General features: G+C 50.7%; 1 protein-coding gene across 1 annotated transcript; it reads left to right on the top strand.

The window, feature by feature from the left end:
- The first annotated feature begins 563 nt into the window (after nucleotides 1-563).
- On the top strand, nucleotides 564-11,991 carry LOC121155478 (solute carrier family 2, facilitated glucose transporter member 3). Its single transcript, XM_040978851.1, has 10 exons — nucleotides 564-756; nucleotides 2,182-2,274; nucleotides 2,923-3,083; nucleotides 4,006-4,246; nucleotides 4,406-4,568; nucleotides 4,817-5,004; nucleotides 7,289-7,393; nucleotides 7,761-7,862; nucleotides 8,234-8,437; nucleotides 9,689-11,991. The coding sequence occupies exons 1-10, from the start codon at nucleotides 742-744 to the stop codon at nucleotides 9,902-9,904; spliced, it is 1,488 nt and encodes a 495-aa protein (XP_040834785.1). The 5' UTR covers nucleotides 564-741; the 3' UTR covers nucleotides 9,905-11,991.
- Nucleotides 11,992-19,733: the final 7,742 nt, after the last annotated feature.

A 19,733-nucleotide genomic window follows, 5' to 3' on the forward strand; every position in this document is an offset into this window, starting at 1 on the left:
GCTTTCTGTAAATCTGCCTTTCAAATAAATAGGTAACTTGTTTAAACAATAATAATTAAAAAAAAAAACCCAGCAGACTCAGCTTACAGTCAAAGTATGGTTGACACATTTGCAGGATTATTAATGATTTTTTGCTTTCCCTCCTTTGAGCAACTTCAAACCTGAGGGTAGCACTTGTTCGGCTGTACCCTGTGTGAATAGAGTTATTCTCACTTCTCTGTAGAAAAGAGAAAGAAGTAGTGAATTTGCCCTCCCTCCAGGTTTTTCTGGTAGCATTTTGTCTGTGAAACTAAGAGGCTGCTGCTCTGAGAGGAGGGAAGGAGTAGGGATGAGCAGAAGAAAAAAAGAAAAACAACAGGGTGGAGAGATTGGCAGGATGTGGTATTTATGGGGAATAGAGGAGTTCTTGCCTGCCAAGGGTGGAGCCGCGGGGCGGGTCGGAGCTCCGTAATTCTGATAATCAGAAAGGTCACCGACTCTTCGGGGGTGGCTGGGGGTGGGGCTCAGGGGCCAGTCACGCCCGCAGGCGCCGCCCTCTGCGGAGATTATAAATGGGAAGGACCCGAGCCGCTCCAGGGATGCTGTCAGGGCCGGCGAGCCTGCCCTAGGAGCTCTCGCGACCTGAGACCGGAGACGCAGCCGGGGAGGTCCTCGGCGGGGAGGCTGTGCTGTGTCTGGGGGGCCCCTCTGAGCCCCACATCCAGAGCTTCTCTAGAGGGTCTGGGAGGAGAAGACTGCGCCATGGAGCGGCCCAAGGTAAGGCAGGAGCAGCGGCTTCCCGGCCACGTCTCCGCGGGGGACAGCCCGTGTGGGGGCGAAGGCCGTGTAAGCCGTCGGGCGCGGGGTCTCCGCCGGCCCCGGGCGATCGCGGATGATGAGGAAGGCCGCCCACTCCTCACCTCGGGGCGCGCCGTGTGGACGCAGCGCAGTGTGGGACGCAGCGCAGTGGCACCGGGACGGGCTGGGGAGACCCCCAGTCGTGCGAGCGCAGCAAGGGCTGATGTGTGATGCAGGCGGTGTGTGGGAGGAAAGGCATTTCTCACTGGAATAGAATGTGTGTGGAGACGAAGCAAGAGAAGGGGTTGGGGGTGGGCGGCTGGGGGGGCCGAGCGGAGGGCCAGAAACAGCCAGTCCGGAAAGGCCCTGACGCCGGTAGGTGGGTGACGCGCGGCAAGGGGGATTGCTAGAACAGGACTTTCCGAATAGAGCTTCGGATGCTCGGCCCGCAGTGAGGATGGAGAGAGCTGCGAGGCTCCGACAAGGTCAGCTCTCCCGAAGCTGCTGCCTGCCTGGGAAACCTGGGAAGGGATGGGTGGGGTAGGGGTCGGGAACCTGCCGGAGCCACAGAGGGTCGCCTCAAGGCGTCAAGTGAGCTGCCCCATGGTGTAAATTATTCGCATTCCTGGCAAGATGGGATGACCCCTGGGCTTCCCCGCCCTGTAGTGGTGGAGACCAGCGGGTGGCAGGCCCCTGCAGGGCGAAGCCTCCAACTGCAGCCTGTGGTTCTCAAAGGCAGCCCCCTGCCCCCCAGCACCCACGGGACATTTTTTCAGGGCCGGCGCAATGACTGGCTAAATCCTCCCCTTGCAAGTGCCAGGATCCCATATGGCCGCTGGTTTGTGTCCCAGCTGCTCCACTTGCCATCCAGCTCCCTGCAAGCCTTGGGACCCTGCACCGGCGTGGGAGCCCGGGAGAAGGCTTCTGGCTCCTGACTTCGGATCAGCTCAACTCTGGCAGAGTGAATCGGTGGACGGAAGATCTTTCTGTCTCTCCTCTCTGTAAATCTTTCTTTCCAATAAATAAATAAATACATTTTTAAAAGATGTATTCAGGAAGGAAGAGGCATGCAGTGAACCATCTACTGATTCACTCCCTGAATGGCCTCAGTGCTGGACGTTGGGCCAGACCAGAGCTGGGAGCCCGGCGCTCCGGCCAGGGCTCAGCGTGGTGCTGTTTGGTGCTTTCAGAGGCGCATGGGGAGGGAGCTGGATTGGAAAGTGGAGCAGCAGGGGCTCAGCGTGTCAGCGGGCAGCTGCCTTTTTCTCTGCCTCCCACTTGAGCGCGTTTCTGCTTGCATAGACCTGGTGCAGTTTGAGTCATTTCGCCCTTACCTCGTTGGGTTTCTGAGACTGGCATGGATCAAAGGTTGAAAGGGGCTTTTCTCCCCTCTTTTCCCCTCAGGTCACCCCGTACCTCATCTTTGCCACCAGTATCGCCGCCATCGGCTCTTTCCAGTTTGGCTACAACACTGGAGTTATCAACGCTCCCGAGAGGGTGAGTACCAGCAGAGAACTGGGGTCTGGAACCAGGAGTGTTACTAGTGTAAGTAGAGCTTCAAGAATTCAAAATTAGGGCCCGGTGTGATGGCGCAGTGGTTGGGACCCTGCACCTGTGTGGGAGACCCGGAGGGGGCTCCTGGCTTCGGATCGGCATAGCATCGGCCGCTGCACTCACCTGGGGAGTGAATCATCGGATGGAGGATCTTCCTCTCTGTCTCTCCTCTCTGTGTATCCGCCTTTCCAATAAAAAATAAATCTAAAAAAAAAAAAAGAATTCAGAATTAAAGAGAAGCTAATACATTGCTAGGGAAGTAAAAGGATCAAACATTTAGTAGCTGCAGCCTAGTCCTCATAACCCTCCTCACCGCTTGCTCAAGGTTCCAGCTTTAATGCTCTGCAGTTCTTCCAAGGAAGGCGCTGGGCTAGACAGGGAGCAGCAGTGCTGCCACCTACTGGGAGTTTCAGGATTTTCAGAGCTAGTAACTACCTCCCTAAACACTGCATTTCTTCCATGGCACCTAATTCTCTGCCACGATCCTCTGCCCGGAAGCATAGAGCTCTGCTTGTAAGAGGAAGCATTTCCTCATTTGTCTTTATCAGGCTGTATCTGGCTGGCCTCCCTACACTTCATTTTCTATTCCAGATCATAAGGGACTTTATCAACTACACTTTGGATGAGAAGTTAGAAGAACCTCCCAGCCCTTTTCTGCTCACAAATCTGTGGTCCTTGTCCGTGGCCATCTTCTCCGTGGGCGGCATGATTGGCTCATTTTCCGTGGGACTCTTTGTCAACCGCTTTGGCAGGTATTGGTCAGCAAGGGGACAGGGGAGCAGGCCCTACCAGCTGGGCTGAGGACAAGTGTGGAAAACGAGGGCAAACCGGGGTGGGTAATGAATTTGAAATTCTCACAGAGGGAAACCTGGCCAGGCTGGCATGGATAGAACAGTCCTTGCTTGTAGCATCTGATTACCTGGGGGGCTTTCCTTCAGGCTCAGACAAGGCAGAGAGCCTGGTGTGATGGCTCCCCTTGCATGCCTGGGATCCCATATGGTCACTGGTTCGTGTCCTGGCTTCTCCACTTCCTATCCAGCTCCCTGCTTGTGGCCTGGGAAAGCATTCGAGGACAGCCCAAAGCCTTGGGAACCTGCACCTGCGTGGCAGACCTGCAGGAAGTTCTTGGCTGCTGGCTTAGGATCAGCTCAGCTCCAGCTGTTATAGTCACTCTGGAAGTGAATCGGCAGATGGAAGATCTTTCTGCCTCTCCTCTCTGTAGATCTGCCTTTCCAATAAATAAATTTCTTTTAAGGCAGAATAACAAACAGTGAGAGACAGATTTAAAAAAAAAAAAAAACTTTTATTTTATTTGAAAAGGTTATAAAGGTGGAGCAGGATGGGGAATGGATCAGAAAAACATGTTCTATCTGCTGGGTCAGCTCTCCAAGTGGCTGCAATGCCCGGGGCTGGCAGGGAGCGAGGTACTTGGGCCATATTCCTCTGCATTTTCAGGTATACTTAGCAGGGAGCTGGGACTCAACACTAGTACTCCTGGGATGCATTGTCACAGGTGCTGGTTTAACCCACTGGCTACAACACTACCCCCCCCAAAAAAATTTTTTTTAAATTTTAACAAGAGTATACTCAGGGGCCTGGAGAAAAGCAGAGGAATGAGGGGCGATGCGGACTCTGCCTGTGTTTGCCTCACATTGTCTTTGCTTGACTCCCCAGGCGCAATTCAATGCTGATCGTCAACCTGCTGGCTGTCATCGGCGGCTGCCTCATGGGGTTCTGTAAGACGGCCGAGTCGGTGGAGATGCTGATCCTGGGCCGCCTGGTGATTGGTGTCTTCTGCGGGCTCTGCACGGGTTTTGTGCCCATGTACATTGGGGAGATTTCGCCCACTTCCCTGCGCGGGGCCTTTGGGACCCTCAACCAGCTGGGCATCGTGGTCGGGATCCTGGTGGCTCAGGTACGAAGCCCTCAGACCTGAGGAGTGTTGAAGTGCGCTGGGGGCCTGCCGGAGGGGGCTGACGGCCTCGGCTCTGCTGGGGCCTGCCGGAGGGGGCTGACGGCCTCGGCTCTGCTGGGGCCCGGCCAAGGGGGCTGACGGCCTTGGCTCTGTTTCTAGATCTTCGGCCTGGAGGCCATCCTGGGGTCTGAAGAGCTGTGGCCTGTGCTCCTGGGCTTCACCATCATCCCTGCCATCCTCCAGAGCGCGGCTCTCCCGTTTTGCCCCGAAAGCCCCAGGTTCCTGCTCATTAACAGACAGGAAGAAGACAGCGCTAAGATGGGTGAGTGTCTCATTTCTTTCTCTCCCTGGCCGGAGGAGCTTCCGGGCCATGAACGTTAGAGCAACTTTCTTTTCTCATTCCCTTTTTCCATGCGAAGAATTTTCAGGTTCCTCTCAAGCCAGTCTTGAGCCACGAAAGGATGAATTCAGAAGGCAGCTGAAAGCGCAGCTGCTCGTCCCCCTCAGTGCCTGGGAGGGCCTGAAGCCGCTGGAGCTAGCACTGACCTTTAACCCTTTTCTTTGCTGCAGTCCTCCAGCGGCTGTGGGGCACCCAGGATGTGGCCCAGGACATCCAGGAGATGAAAGAGGAGAGCATCCGGATGTCACAGGAGAAGCAGGTCACGGTGCTGGAGCTCTTCCGGTCCCCCAGCTACCGCCAGCCCATCATCATCTCCATCGTGCTGCAGCTCTCCCAGCAGCTGTCCGGGATCAATGCTGTGAGTACCCGCTGGGGGTAGGGGTGCTGCAACCTGCAGTACGTTGCCTGAAATCCGCCCCCCTCCTCAGTTAGGCTGGAGCCCTGTGAGGGCTGCTCAGCTGAGATGGTCTTCAAGAAGTTCCTAAAAATGCAAGTTGAGCAAAAACTTTAGGTTTCAAAATGTTTTGGCCCTGAAATGAACTTGGCTTCCTTTTTTCCCCCTAACATTTATTTATTTGTTCGAAAAGCAAGAGTTAGAGAGGGGAGGGAGAGGAGATCTGCCACCTGCTGATTCACTCCCCGAATGACCACAACAGCCGGAGCTGTGCTGATCCGAATGCAGGAGCCAGGAACTTCCTTCCAGGCTCTCCCACTTGGGTTCAGGAGTCCCAAGGCTCTTGGGCCGTCCTCTGCTGCTTTCTCAGGCCATTCTAAGCAGGGAGCTGGAAGGGAAATGGAACAGACAGGACTAGAACTAGTGCCCATATGGGATGCTGGCGCTTCAAGGCATAGGATTAACAGTGAGTCCCTGTGAGATCCTGTCTCACATACACATCTTATGTAGAGGAAATCACGAGACCGTGTAATGGAGAAGGTAAGTCATCTGCAGTCCGGAGGCTGATGGCTACCATTTGTATTCTTCCAGGCTTCTTTTTTTCTCCAGTAGACAGGCCTCACTTTTTCATGTCATTTTTTTAGAGCTCTCATCCTTTTCTGTCTTCTGTGAGCGAGTCAGTGATAAAGTAGGCCGCACAGCCCAAGTCAATGCTAACATTTCTGCATCTTGGCTTTTTTCCCAGAATGTCGTCATGTAAGATCAGCAGACAGCCTGGAGGCTGTTTTGTGATCATTTAGAGTATGAGGAGGTGGGAGGCAGAAGGGAGCTAGGCCTGGGCAGGCCGCCCCTGCATGCTGTGCGCGGAAGCCTTGCTCTCCTGCTGTTTAACCAGGAGAGCTTTGGTACATTTCATCCATTTTTGCATGTGACACTTGTCAATGCTGAGCCCCCGCCCAGCCTCTTTAAATGCTGACCTGTGCCCTGCGGCTTGCCACCAGCCTTTAAGCAACATGATTACATGAGCTTACAAGAAAGCATTTTGCAAGGAGCTTGTTGCTCAAAATAGAGTGAGTTGGCGTTTGGCCTTTTCTCCTGCACCTCCGACACTTACAGGAGCAGTGTCCCTCCTGAGGGTCAGCGCTCTGGCTGAGCAGAGATCGTTGGGAAGAGTCTCCTAAATGACTTTCTATTTGAAAGGCAAAGCAACAGAGAGGGAGGGAGGGAGAGATAGAAAGACTTCCTCCATCTTCTGGCTGATCCAGGCTGGAGCCAGGGCCTGTCGTTCATCCGGGTCTGCCTTGTGAGCCGAGTGAGGCCTAAAGATTAGTACCTTGGGGCCGGTGCTGGGACATAGCAGGTGAAGCACCAAATGAGACGTGTGCTCCACTTCTGATCCAGCTCCCTCCTAACACCCCCGGGAAGGCAGTAGAGCCTGGCCCAGGTCCTTGGGCCCCTGTATCCACGTGGCTCTTGGTCTTGAACTGACCCAGCCCCAGCTGTTGAGGCCACTTGGGGAATGGGAGATCTCGGTCTTACCTTTTGTGTCTCTATAACTCTTATCTTTCAAATAAATAATTATTTTAAAAAGATAGTGCCTCATGCAGTGTGCAAGACCTTGCTTTTGCAATCCTCGCACAGTCCTGGACCATCAAGGCAGGATCAGAAAAGCAGTGCAGATGATGGAAGGAGCCTGCAGAATGGGCACAGTCACTGCTCATTGCTGGACTGAGGCTCCCAGCCTGGCACATGGGCATAGCCCTACCCCAAGGTAGCAGCCTGACATTGCAGGATGGAATTCAACCTGCTGGACCAGGAATCTCATAAGGGGCCTGGCCAGTGTTGTGGTACAACAGGTTAACCCTCCGCCTGGGAGTGAGGTTTGCATCCTGAGTGCTCTTTCTGATCCTGCTCCCACGTGGGAGATGTTGATGACTGGGCTCCTGGTTTCAGCCTGCCTTCGTTCATGATGACGTCCTGTGCCTGTTAGAGTTGGAGGAACTGTCCCATCAGAAAAGCAGTCCCCGGGACTTGAACCTTCACACACACCGATGAAGTAGGCACAAGGAAGACTGAGCAGTGCAGTAGGAAATCAGAGAAAAAGGTGGAACTGAGTGGTTGCAGGAGGAATGTCTTGGAAGCCAGCTCTTACAGGAAGCCCCTGCCTTCTGTGGGCTGTGCAGTATCTTTCAGTTCTCTTCAACTGAGCATGCGTGCCTGAATCCAAACTGCCTCTTGCCTTCCTTAGGTGTTCTACTACTCGACAGGGATCTTCAAGGACGCGGGGGTCCAGGAGCCCATCTACGCCACCATCGGCGCGGGGGTGGTTAACACCGTCTTCACCGTGGTCTCTGTAGGTTGAAGGATTCGATGTATTTTGGGGTCAGGGTGGGGAAGAAAGGAGGAATTCTTGCTACCAGTATTTGAAAATGCATATCCTTTGATCTCCCTCTGTTCAATTGGTGACACCTTTTTTGCTAATTTCCTTTATATGGAAAAAGAAGATGTACTGAATATGTGGGTATATGTGGTTGTCACTACGTAAAGATGAAATTGAAAGGAAAAGGGGAAGGTGGAGGAGGATTTTATAGGATACTTTAAACTTGGAGATGGGAAAGGGGGAGGCATGACCAAAACAAGAATCCAGCTGTATTAAGACAGCTTGTCAGTAGCTTCTATCGTGAAGAAAGCAAGCAAAGTTGTACGTTCTGCTGTTGTAGGTGTTTCTGGTGGAAAGAGCCGGGAGGAGGACTCTGCACCTGATAGGCCTTGGAGGCATGGCTGTCTGTTCGGTCCTCATGACTATTTCTTTACAACTAAAGGTGAGTGCTTTAGAGTGCGGGTGCGCAGGGGAGGAGAGCGGTGACACGGCCCCACATGGAGGTCACTGATTTCAAAGTTAAGAGAAGTACGCTACCTGGAGTTCAAAGAAAAGTGGCCCATTAGCACTGTGGCTTGTAAAATCCATCTACATTAATTTCTAAGGCAATCCCACTTTATAGAGGAAATGGTCTCAGTGCAAACAGGATGTGGGAGATCACAATGTGGATTCAAGGACCCAAGGGTTTTGACACTGAGTCCAGCAACTGCATCGTCCCACAAGGCAGCTGGCTCACTTTGTGTCACTCACCCTTGGGCTGGGAGTTCCCAGGCTCGAGCTGTCCATAACTGACCCTTTTTTTTTTTTTTACAGGATGCGTATAATTTCATGAGCTTAGTCTGTATTGCCGCTATCTTGATCTACGTGGCTTTCTTTGAAATTGGACCGGGCCCCATCCCCTGGTTTATTGTGGCTGAACTCTTTAGCCAGGGACCACGCCCAGCTGCAATGGCGGTGGCTGGTTGCTCCAATTGGACCTCCAACTTCTTGGTTGGACTGCTGTTCCCCACAGCTGCAGTAAGTAGCTTCTCCTGAAGGCCGCCTAAGCCGGCATGCTTATGACATGCATTAATAATAGTTACTCAGGGAAGAACAGGTTATCAAGTATTTTCTAAACACTTACTTTGATTTGAAACGCAGAATTATAGACAAGGAGAGAAAATGAGATGTTCCATCTGCTGGTTCACTCCCCAAATGGCTGCAGGGACCCAAGTCCCTGGGCCATCCTCCATTGCTTTCCCAGGTCGTAAGCAGAAAGGGGAGCAGTCAGGGCTCAAACCAGCACCCACATGGGTTGCAGCACCCACATGCTGCAGGCAAATGATTAAGTTACTGTGCTGCAGTGCTGGTCCAAAAGATGAATATTTGAAAAGGAGCTACAGAGAAGGAAGCATGGATAGATTCGATCCACTGGTTCAATTCCCAGAAAGCCAGACTGAAGTCGGGAGCCATTAGTTTCTTCCTGGTCTCTCCGGGGTTGAACAGGCCCAAGCATTTGGGTCTTGTTGTTCTCTGCCCTCCCAGCACGCGTGCAGGGAGCTGGGTGTGGAGCCGCAGGACAAGAGCTAGCACCCATGTGGGTTACTGGCACTGCGTGCTGCTGTATGTGCTGCACCATGCCAGCGTTTAGCTCCCAAGCCTAAACCCGATTTTACCCCTCAAGTAAAAAACACAAGGCGGGGGGGACGAAGGTGGGGGAGGGATAAAACTGCAGATTTGTACATTAAGGACCCCTAGCCTGAGAAGGGGAAGGGATGGTTTGCCCAGGTACAGAACATCAGTGTTAAGACTCAGCATTCCAGCCCAACCCCCAAATCTATTTGGAAGTGGTATTAATGACCCTCTGCAAGCTTAGGGTGTCAACAGATCAGGTATGTTCTGTTACAGAATGACCTGCAGCTAATTGCTCGAGAAAGCGGTCTGACTAGACATCAGGAATGCATTTCCTATTCCCAGGAGTCTTCAGAAACCCCTAGGATAACATTTGTTAAATACATACATACATACGATTACAAACACAATTGTTATTGTTGAAAGTTGTTAATGTGAAAAATGGCAGTGGTACAATTGTTAGGTTGTTACAAATGCAATCAGGAAATTCCTGAGATGCTCTAAGTGCTCAGTAAGCAGCCGCTCAGTGGTGATTACCAAGGGGCGGCCCGGCAAAGGGTAGCAGGTGGGCAGAGCGCCACGTCCGTCAGCAGCACAGACGGGGAGTTACCCGATCGGCCGCAGAGTTTCCTAACGGCTGCTTTGTTCCTCCCTTAGCACTATTTAGGTGCCCATGTTTTCATCATCTTCGCTGTCTTTCTCGTCCTCTTCTTCATCTTCACCTTCTTCAAAGTTCCTGAGACCCGAGGCAGGACTTTTGAGGATATCACACAGGCCTTTGAGGGGCAGGCTGTGGAGACCAACAAGTTAGGGAAGAGCTCCGGGATGGAGATGAACAGCGTCCAGCCCACCGAGACCACCACACACGTCTAGGGCGCGCCTCCCTCCGCCTCCCTCCCGACACTCGGAACAGGAACCTCTCCCGGCTCGGGGAGACCTCATCAGGACGGACCAGGACTGCTTCTGGATGCTGCTACTTGATCGCTTCTTCATCCCACATACCCGCAGGCATCGGATGAGCCCCTTGCTGGGGGAGTTGGCTCTCAATGGCTTTTTGTTGGTCAGTGAACCTACCTTCAGGTGGGAGCGGCTGCTTGGCGGGTGACAGCTCTGCCAGCCCACCCTCCCTTAGGTTCTGACACTGTCAGGGCACATGGGGAGGTGAGTTAGGGCGCAGCTTCCCCAACCTCAGCGTAACTGAAAGCAGACAGCCGGGAGGGTGTGGGTGGCTGAGGAGGGGATCAGCTGACCCCCTCAGAATCCTTCCTCTCCTGTACAGCTCTACACAGCAAAGGAACTTGAGTTTATTTATTTTACCTTCCGGTTTTATTGCATAAATATTTATTTTTTTAAGTGTGAAGTAATTTTACCAAAGAATGCAAGGAAATTCAGGTCAAAGGGAGGCATTTGAAGAGGGGTTGTAGCATAGGAGACGACGCTGGAGTGGTCGGGGCGTAACCAGCGGGGAGGATTTCGGGGGAGAAATGAATTTTTGAAAGCTGAAAGAGGCAGTGGTACCCGAGGTGTGCGTGTCGCCTCTCAGCAGTTTCTGTCTTTAGGGCATAAAGGAAGCGCCTATGTTTATTTCTGGGAAAGGTTATGTGCCTGTTTAAAGCTCCTGGTTTCCCTTCTATACTGTTATAGTTTATACACACACACATATGTACACATAGTGTTACTTGAAACCTAGGATTGTTACTAAGATAGTGTTGTAGTTAATGGTGGGTGATGGGTTCTAATTTTGCTTGGAGTCCAGAGGAGGAAGTTGATTTGTAGAAAACTCCACCACCCCTCGCTGGACCAAATAACTTCCTTCCCTTGTGGTGGTTAGAGCCATCCCACTACCCAGCTGGGAGAGAAGCCCCCAGCTGAGAAACCCGAAACGTTGCTTCAGTGGTCTGGGGTTTCTCCACTTTGTTTCGTAGGAGATTTTAGGTGTTGGTTTTTATTTTGTTTCAACCTGTAGCTTTAAAAGAGTACAGGGATGGAGTTTGAGATTGTTCCTAAGCAGTGTAGAAGCTGTGGGAGAATTTTCCTGAGTGATTATTTACCCAGTCTAAGTGTTTTCGTTGTTCAGGGTCATGGCATGCTTGTCTGTCTTACCATGTCCAGGTACACCTGTTAGCATGTTGTAGTGATGCTGTGTCAGGTGCCCTCTGGGGACTTCCATCTTCAAGAGTATGAGTGGAGGTGCAGTGGAGCCCACACTGAGCATGAATGTATGCACTGTCACTTTGCTCTGGCTGGAAGTAGTATACTGTTGATTTGTTTTCTTTATTCCCATAGCCCTCTTTTGGATAGAATATACTTTAAAAAACAAACAAACCTTCACTTCTTCCCATGTAAATAACACTGCTTCTGCTGGGTGGAGCTTGCATCCAGAAATCTGGCTCATGACTACCATTTTCTGTTGAAGTTGGTGGGATGGAGAGGGAAAGGTGATCAGGGCATTTGACCTTTGGAGGAGCCGGGGAGAGATGGGACATCCCTCGAAAGGGAGAAGAAATGAATGGCAGAAGGAGCGGCTGGCTTCTCTAGGGCGATGGCTGTCCCGCCCCAGGTCTTGCTTCCTGCGGCATCACCTGGTCTCCCCAGAACCTCACATTCAGACTGGGCCCTGGCCACACCCTCCCTCCCCTCCCTCTCCTTGGTGCTCACACATTTCAGACCCCTTAGCAAGACCCATGCAGGTGACAGTGTTGGAGTTTTCGTCCTTCCCTCTGGTCATTTGAGCCTTTGGATGAAAACTCGCTTGGCTTGGAGGGCTGGGGTGTTGTTGGGAAGGGCGACCTTCCTCTGACTGCACCTCTACTTCCGGCTCTTGAGACAGTTGGTTGGCAGTAATGTCAGGTGGAGTTTCCTTCCCCCATATCTCAGTGACCAGGCTGTGAATATTTCCATATGAATTTTTCTATTATTGATGTTTCTGTGGTTGTTTTGAAATAAAATTTCTAAAAGTATGTATGGCAGAGACTCTGTTTTAAATCCTAGGCTTGGTATGGGACATAGGGCACAGTATATATGAATATTAAGGCACTGCTGGGGACAGTCTACATGACATACTGGAGTGCTTGATCTTGCCCAACCCTGGCATTTTGGGAAGAAACCAGCAGAAGGAAGATTGCTCTGTCTGCTTAATACCTTTAAGATGGTGTGAGAGTAACTTATAATCCTGTCATGCCTATACAGTAGCTGTTAGGAGTTTGGACAAGGTTCCTTTTTACTTTTTTTTTTTTTAAATCTATTATTGGAAAGTCAGATATACAGAGGGGAGGAGAGACAGATCTTCATCCAATGATTCACACCCCAAGTGGCTGCAACATCCCGAGATGAGCTGATCTGAAGCCAGGGGCTTCTTCTGGGTCTCCCACGCGGGTGCAGGGACCCAAGGCTTTGGCCCGTCCTCGACTGCTTTCCCAGGCCACAAGCAAGGAAGGACCAACGCAAAGGGGGAGCTTCCTCTGCTCTCATCACCCCAAGGGTTAGAGGTTTCTGAAGAAAGTAGAGATGCAGTCCGTTCAAAATGCAAGGGCTGCTCCAGGCGACCACTGCTCTGCAGTCTGGGAACAGCTGGCGGCCAGCCAAGCAGGTATGGGATGGGGGAGAGGCCTGCTGGGTGGTGTCCCAGTGAAGGTGGCCTCTAGGTCAGGGCACTACTCGATGTCACTGCTCGCCTGTGGAGCAGCCACTGTAGCCAACTAGAGATTCTACCTTGGTCACGATAAATGCTCTTATTCCAGTATTATATGTATATTATTCCACACACCATTCACTGTCATCATGGAAAAAACAAAATTTATCCAGGAACAAAGCCATTGCCAGTCTCACCCCCAAATATCTGCCTGCCTTCAACTGTCCAGGGAGCAAAACTGCAGACCCTGCAGGAGGTGGGAGCCACCCAGGGGTCTCCTGTGAGACATCTGTGCTGGGCGAACCCAAGCAGCTCAGGATCCTGTGATGCTGTGTTGTTCGTCTCTCACTAAGCCGCTTCTTTGACATGCCTGAACCCAGCAAATCTTCAAACGCGGGTAAGTGCTAGCAGTTCTGTGACCTAACTGATAGAACTGAACCGTCAGAATTGGGACTGATTTCAGAACTCAAATATAGTTCATTGTTTTCCCAAAGAATCACGGGCATGGCTGGAATAGCCTTTTTATCTCTTGATCAAATGCTCAGGTAGTGAGCTTACACAAAGGAGCCAAGGTGTAAGGGTTTTGAAGGAATCCATCCCTGACTCACAATCCCCAAACGCCCACAATAGCTGAGGTTGGGCCGGGCTGGAACCGGGAGCCTGTGACATTTAGCCCCAGTCCAGTCTGAAGGCAGGAGCTGGAACTGTGCCGGGCAGGGAGCAGCAGGTGCAGAGGCCCAAACACTTGAGCCATTGTCTGCTGTCTCCCAGTGGCTCCGCTAATTAGTAGGGGGCTGACATGAGAAGCAGACATTTGCTATGAGGCTGTGGTCTTCATCCACTGCTCGCTCTTACCATAGTGCTTCCAAGGTTCACACATGTTACACTGTGTGTTGCTAACCCAGTTGCCTGTGCATGGATACAGGCGGTTTGCAGTTTAAAGTCAGTGTACACTATGTAGTTATGTGTGTGGACACAGGGTTTCATTTCCCTTGGGTACTATGCATTGGAATAGAACTACTGAGTCATAAAATCTCTCTTAAAAAAAAAAAGATGTATTTTTACTGGAAAGTCAGATATACAGAGAGGAGAGACAAAGAGGAAGATGTTCCATCCACTGACTCACTCTCCAAGTGACCGCAACAGCTGGAGCTGAGCTGATCTGAAACCAGGAGCCAGGAGCCTCTTCCGTGTCTCACATGCAGGTGTAGGGTCCTAAGGTTTTGGGTCATCCTTAACTGCCCTCCCAGGCCACAAGCAGGGAGCTGGATTAGAACCAGTGCCCATATGGGATCCTGGCATGTTGAAGGCGAGGACTTTCGCTGCTAGGCCACCAAGCTGGGGCCTTCTCTTCCTTTTTTTAAAAAATGGGAGTCTCAGGATTGAGGTGCCTGGCAGATGCGGTGATCTCCCTGCAGCGCACAGTTTGGGTAACTGCAGATAACTGAGTTGCAGAAATGAGATTCACCAGCATGACCTAGATTCATCGGGGACGCAAACACGTGGCTTGTCAAGAAGAGAGGGAGAGAAGGGTGGGAGCTGAGGAAGCCCTGGCTTCTGGGTGGGCTCGGGAACACCCACGGGACGGAACTGCAGCCCCGCTGCGATCAGTTCCTGGAAATAAAATGCTGTTTGCAAAATTACGAACTCCCAGGATCTTGGCTCATGGGGCGCCCAAGGGAGGGCAAGGCAACCATAAGCAAAGCACACAATCCCTTGATGACTGAGTCTGCGGTCGCTAAAACAACAGTAGAAGAGAATGTTGGGGTGGATTCTTGCACTGAGCCAAGCTTGGATTCTGGCCAGCTTCTGGCCTCCAGGCCTCCACAAACAGGTAGAAGTTCAAGAAATTCTTGGGGTGGATCCAGACACAGGGCCAAGCTTGGATTCTGGCCAGCTGGAACCACAGCCTTTGGCCCCAGGCACCCAACAAATAGGTACAAGTTGAAATGAAAAAGAAAAGCAATTGGAATGGTTCCTGACACTAGGCCAAGCTTGGATCTTGGCCCATCCCAGCTATAACCAGCACGTGGCCTCAGGGCCTCAGCAAAGGATCACATTGGAATGAATCCCAACACGGGACCAAGCTTGGGTTCCTGCAAGCCTGTAACTACCCTGATCTGCTTCCAAATGGAAAAATTATGCTGAAACAGCAAATAGTAAAGATTGGAATAACATGGGCGTATGGGAAAAAATAAGGGGTTAGGAGAATGAAGAGAATGAAGAAACTCATCAGGACAATCTAAGGAATTTTTTTCAAAATGGGATCTCAGAGCAAATATACAGTAATATAACAATGTACTGTACAGTTTTACATTTAAATAAAACACCTAGATATAGGGTTTTGGATGTTAATGCCTTAAAGAGATGGTAAATGTTAGAGATATATTTATTCTAATTATCATACATTACACAATATATATGTATATTGAAACATCGCATGGTACCCCATAAATATGTGCACTTTAAATGTCAAACCCCAGGCAGGCACAACAGTTGGGCAGGCCAGGTCAAAGCCAGGAGCTCCAGCCAGGTATCCCATGTGGGTACAGGGGCCCAAAGACTTGGGCTATCTTTTGCTTCTTTCCCAGGTGCATCAGTAGGGAGCTGGGACAGGAACCAGTGCCAATGTGGGATGCCCGCATGGCAATCCGTGGCTTTACCATCTACGCCACAACACTGGTCCTGACTTATCACATTCTTTAAAAGTTAATCCAGTTGGGCCCAGGGCAGTAGCCCATTGGCTAAAGTCCTTGCCTCGCACACGCCGGGATCCCATATGGGTGCCGGTTCTAATCCCAGCAGTTCCTCTTGCCATCCAGCTCCCTGCCTGTGGCCTGGGAAAGCAGTCGAGGACGACCCAAAGCCTTGGGATCCTGCACCCATGTGGGAGACCCGAAAGAAGCTCCTGGCTTTGGATCCGCTCAGCTCTGGCCATTGCAGCCATGTAGGAAGTGAACCAGTGGATGGAGGATTTTTCTGTCTTTTTCTCTACAAAAAATAAAAACAAATAAATCTTTTTTAAAAAAATTGTTTAACTATCCAGTTCAAAAAATTGGACTCTACCAAAAAGCAGTGCGTGGTGATGCTTATTGAGTTAATGAATTGACAGTCTGTGTTACTACCGTGCATCCGGGACAGTGACTGCTGTTCCTGTGTATTCTGGGTGGAACCCTTGGTCTTCTGCGTTACCCTCTGTTCTTTCCCTTCATTCCCAGTCTTCCTGCTGATGCACGGAAATAAGTAAACCAGGCTGATGTCCAGGATAGGTTTCTTTGCCAACGTCCTCAGCAATTAATCCTTATTACAATAGCCATCATGCTTTGCCAAGATCCTGAGTGCATCTGCCTTCCCTACTGCTTACAGCCACTGCGAGGCATTTATGAAAGCCAAGTGCAATGTATTCTGCTAAGCATTTTCACTGCATTTTGTTTTCGTCCCTCAATTGCTCTGGAAGGTTCCATCTAGGGGACTCGATTCGTCAAGCAGATCTGTGACTATTCAATCTATGCTACGTCGACTTTCATCTCAAACCTGGGCGTCCACTCTGCCTTGTCCTTGAATTTAAGAGACAGTCATTGTGGTGCATTTGGCAAAGATGCTACTCAGGACACCCATATCCCTTAGCGGCAGAGGGGGGGCTCAAGTTCGAGCTCCATTTGCTGACTCCAGTTTCTTGCTAACACAGACCCATCGGGGAAGTGACGAGGACTCAAGGGCGTGAGATCCCTAAATAGAATTCCAGGCTCCGAGCTACAGCCCCGCGCAGCACCGGGAACAAGGCGGTAGGTGGAAGATCTCTCCCTCTTTTCCCTTACTTACAGTGCCTTTCAAATAGTTCAAACTAACCTCGGAGAGCGCAGTGCACCAGGGGGCCACTAGGTGGGGGTGTGGCACTCCAGACAGAAGCGGCTATTTCCAGGTGGTGACTATTCAAAGTATTTGAGCTGATTTCACAGGTCTGTGACCCAGCGGGTTAAATCTATGCTTGCACGATCAGGTATGCGTCTCGGCTACTCGGTTTCCGACCCAGCTTCCTGCTCTTGGACATATTTAAGTTTGTACATAACACAAAAAGAATTCTTTTTATCTATAAAGCAATCTATCTTTTTCACTTGAATAAGTTATAGAATGTCTGGGCCCAGCACAGTAACCTAGTGGTTAAAATCCTCATCATGAATGTGCCTATGATCCCATATGGGCACAGGTTGTAATCCTGGCAGCTCTACTTCCCATCCAGCTCCCTGCCTGTGGCCTGGGAAAGCAATCGAGGACGACCCAAAGCCTCGGGACCCTGCACCCACGTGGGAGACCTGGAGGAAGTTCCTGGCTCCTGGCTTCGGATTGGTGCAGTACCGGCAGTTGTGGTCACTGTCATCTGACAGAGGATCTTTCTCTCTGTCTCTCCTCCTCTCTGTACATCTGCCTTTCCAATAAAAAGAAATAAATCTTAAAAAAAAAAAAGTTGCAAATTTAAAGGCTTCTTGGCTCCTTTTTTTTAAAAAAGATTTATTTCTTTTCCCTTGAATCTTTTTACCCTAACTATATAAAGATTGTCAAAAATATAATTAAAAAAATGGAAACACAAAGATTTATCTCTTTTTATTGGAAAGGGAGATATACAGAGAGGTAAAGGGGAAGATCTTCCATCCAATGATTCACTCCCCAAGTGCCTACAAAGGCTGGAGCTAAACCGATTCAAAGCCCAGAGCCTGGAGCTTCTTCTGGGTCTCCCATGCGGGTGCAGGGTCCCAAGGCTTTGGGCCGTCCTCGACCGCTCTCCTAGTCCACAAGCAGGGAGCTGGATGGGAAGTAGAGCTGCCAGGATTAGAACCGGTGCCCGTATGGGATCCCAGCGTATGCAAGGCGATTACTTTAGCTTCTAAGCTATCGTGCCGGGCCCTTGGCTTCATTTTTAATTCACAAAATACATAGGTAGTTAAGAAGAAAATTGAATTCATCTGCCCGCTTTGCAATTAATTCTCATTCTCACCCAGAGGAAATCTTGTTGTGTGTTCTAACAGGACTTGCTCCAACGTCCTATTTCCATTATTATTATTGACCATATTCTCTTCCCCTCCTTCACCTTGGCATTTCTGAGTGCGTTTCTCTCATGCCTGAAGGACAGAAAGCACTTTGGCTGGTTCCCCTGGCCAGACTCGTGGCTCGGACGTGGGAGGGGTACAGGCCTGGCTCAGGGAAAGGCAGCTCGCTAGTTCCGGGGGTGAAGGACAAGGTTACACCTGCTGTGAATAATCCGGCTATTCAGACAACCTGGTTGTCTGCAGGGGTAGGGAGGAGGAAAGACTGGCCAGGACTGGATACCCAAATGTTAGGGCAGAAGACCCAGACGGGCAAGAGTAAGGGGGAGGGACTGGGTAAATCCTGCAGATCTCCCGAGGCCCCTGGGCTGGGCCTCCAGCCAGAGATAAAGGGAATTTGCTAAATAAAGAAGTCAATTGTGGCAGACAAAAGCTCCCGGTGCAGGAAGTTAGTTCCACTGAAGAAGACAAAATTGCATACATTTGCATGTTACTCCTGGTGAGGTTGTTGCGAAGCCCACTGGCTGAGCAGGCAGCTGGAAGCTGGGAAGTTGCAAGCCCCGGCGGCTTTTCCAGCGGCGGACGGGAGTTCCGATCCAGGGAGTGCCTCCAGATGAAGCACCGTAGCAGACACCTGTGTGGTCCCAGTTAGGATGGACGGGTGTTACCGTAGAGCCCGGGCTGTGTGAGGAGGGGCTCTCCAGGGAGACTGGGGTGAGTTGGGCCCCGAGCAGAGCTCTCCTTAGCTAGAGGAGCAACTATGGGAGTTACTTCAGTTGGGTGGCTGACTTTAAGGCTATTTAGTGCCGGCATCTATAGTTTCCTCCAACTTTAGCTGCGTTCTGTGCACCTTAGCCAGCTTTGTTATGCCCTGCTGGCACTCATGTCCCTCATGCGGTTACTGACTTCACACTTACCGGGCCCCATACAGCCCGTGCACCTTATGCCAACCTAGCGTTTGTCGGGATTTCTTTTCCCAACTCTTCACACCTCCAAGGTCCCTGGTCTCACCCCAAGCAGTGCAAGGCTGCAGCCTCCCGCAGGACTCCCGGCTCAGCTCAGCTCTGCCGTGGAGGCCACTTGGGGAGTGAACCAGCGGATGCAACACCTCCCTCTTTGTCTCTCCTCTCTGTAAATCTTCTCAATAAAAATACACTTAAAAAAAAGAAAAGAAAGGCGTCTTTGTGGCTTCAGAGCAGTGTGGAAGTGCTCACAGATCAATATGGGGCAGATAAGGCTGAAAAGACAGTTAAGTAAGGACACAGTCCCCTAAATTATATTTCAATGTAGCCTTAGAATTTTATATATTAATTTTTAAAAATATAACTTTAGCTACCAATACAAGCCCATACATTTAAAGCAAATCAAAATGTGTAGGTTAGCTACAATGTATTAACAGAGCACTTTATGTAAATGAGTTTCTATAAATACAGAGAGGAGAGACAGGAAGTTCTTCTGTCCGATGGCTCACCCCCAGGTGACCACAATGGCTGGTGCTCCCACTGTGGTGCAGGGAGCTGGAAGGGAAGTGGGGCAGCTGGGACAAGAACCAGCACCCACATGGGATGCCTGGATTGTTCAAAGCGAGGATTTGGCCACTGAACCATTGGCTCTGGGTCTCAGCATACATTTCCAGGACAAAAGTAGCTAACTTTTCCTATATTTCGCCAAACTTTCACTCACTGAGTTAAGAGGCGAAGTTAGAATAGCAGCTAAAGGTCAAACGAATATTTATTTGTTACTATAGCAGCCAAAATGGTCTATTATTCGGAGGTTAGGGTCTAGAGGAAAAAGCTATACCTATTAGAATTCTGTGTATTCACACACACACACACACACACCTTGTCCGCCTCAGCCACACTTACTCAACGGTCTTCAGACTCCAGTCACACCCCACTCCCAAACCGGCCCAGGAGAAACACACAGCAGCAGCAACAGCAGCAATAGCACCAATCCCAACAGGGAGAAGGAAGCAGAGCGGGCTGGTCACTCCCGGCCACGCAGGTTCGGGCTGGACAACACACCGTCT

This window comes from Ochotona curzoniae, unplaced genomic scaffold (genome assembly GCF_017591425.1).
Source record: "Ochotona curzoniae isolate NIBS_2020 unplaced genomic scaffold, NIBS_Ocur_1.0 contig_2927, whole genome shotgun sequence".
NCBI classification, from domain to species: domain Eukaryota; kingdom Metazoa; phylum Chordata; class Mammalia; order Lagomorpha; family Ochotonidae; genus Ochotona; species Ochotona curzoniae.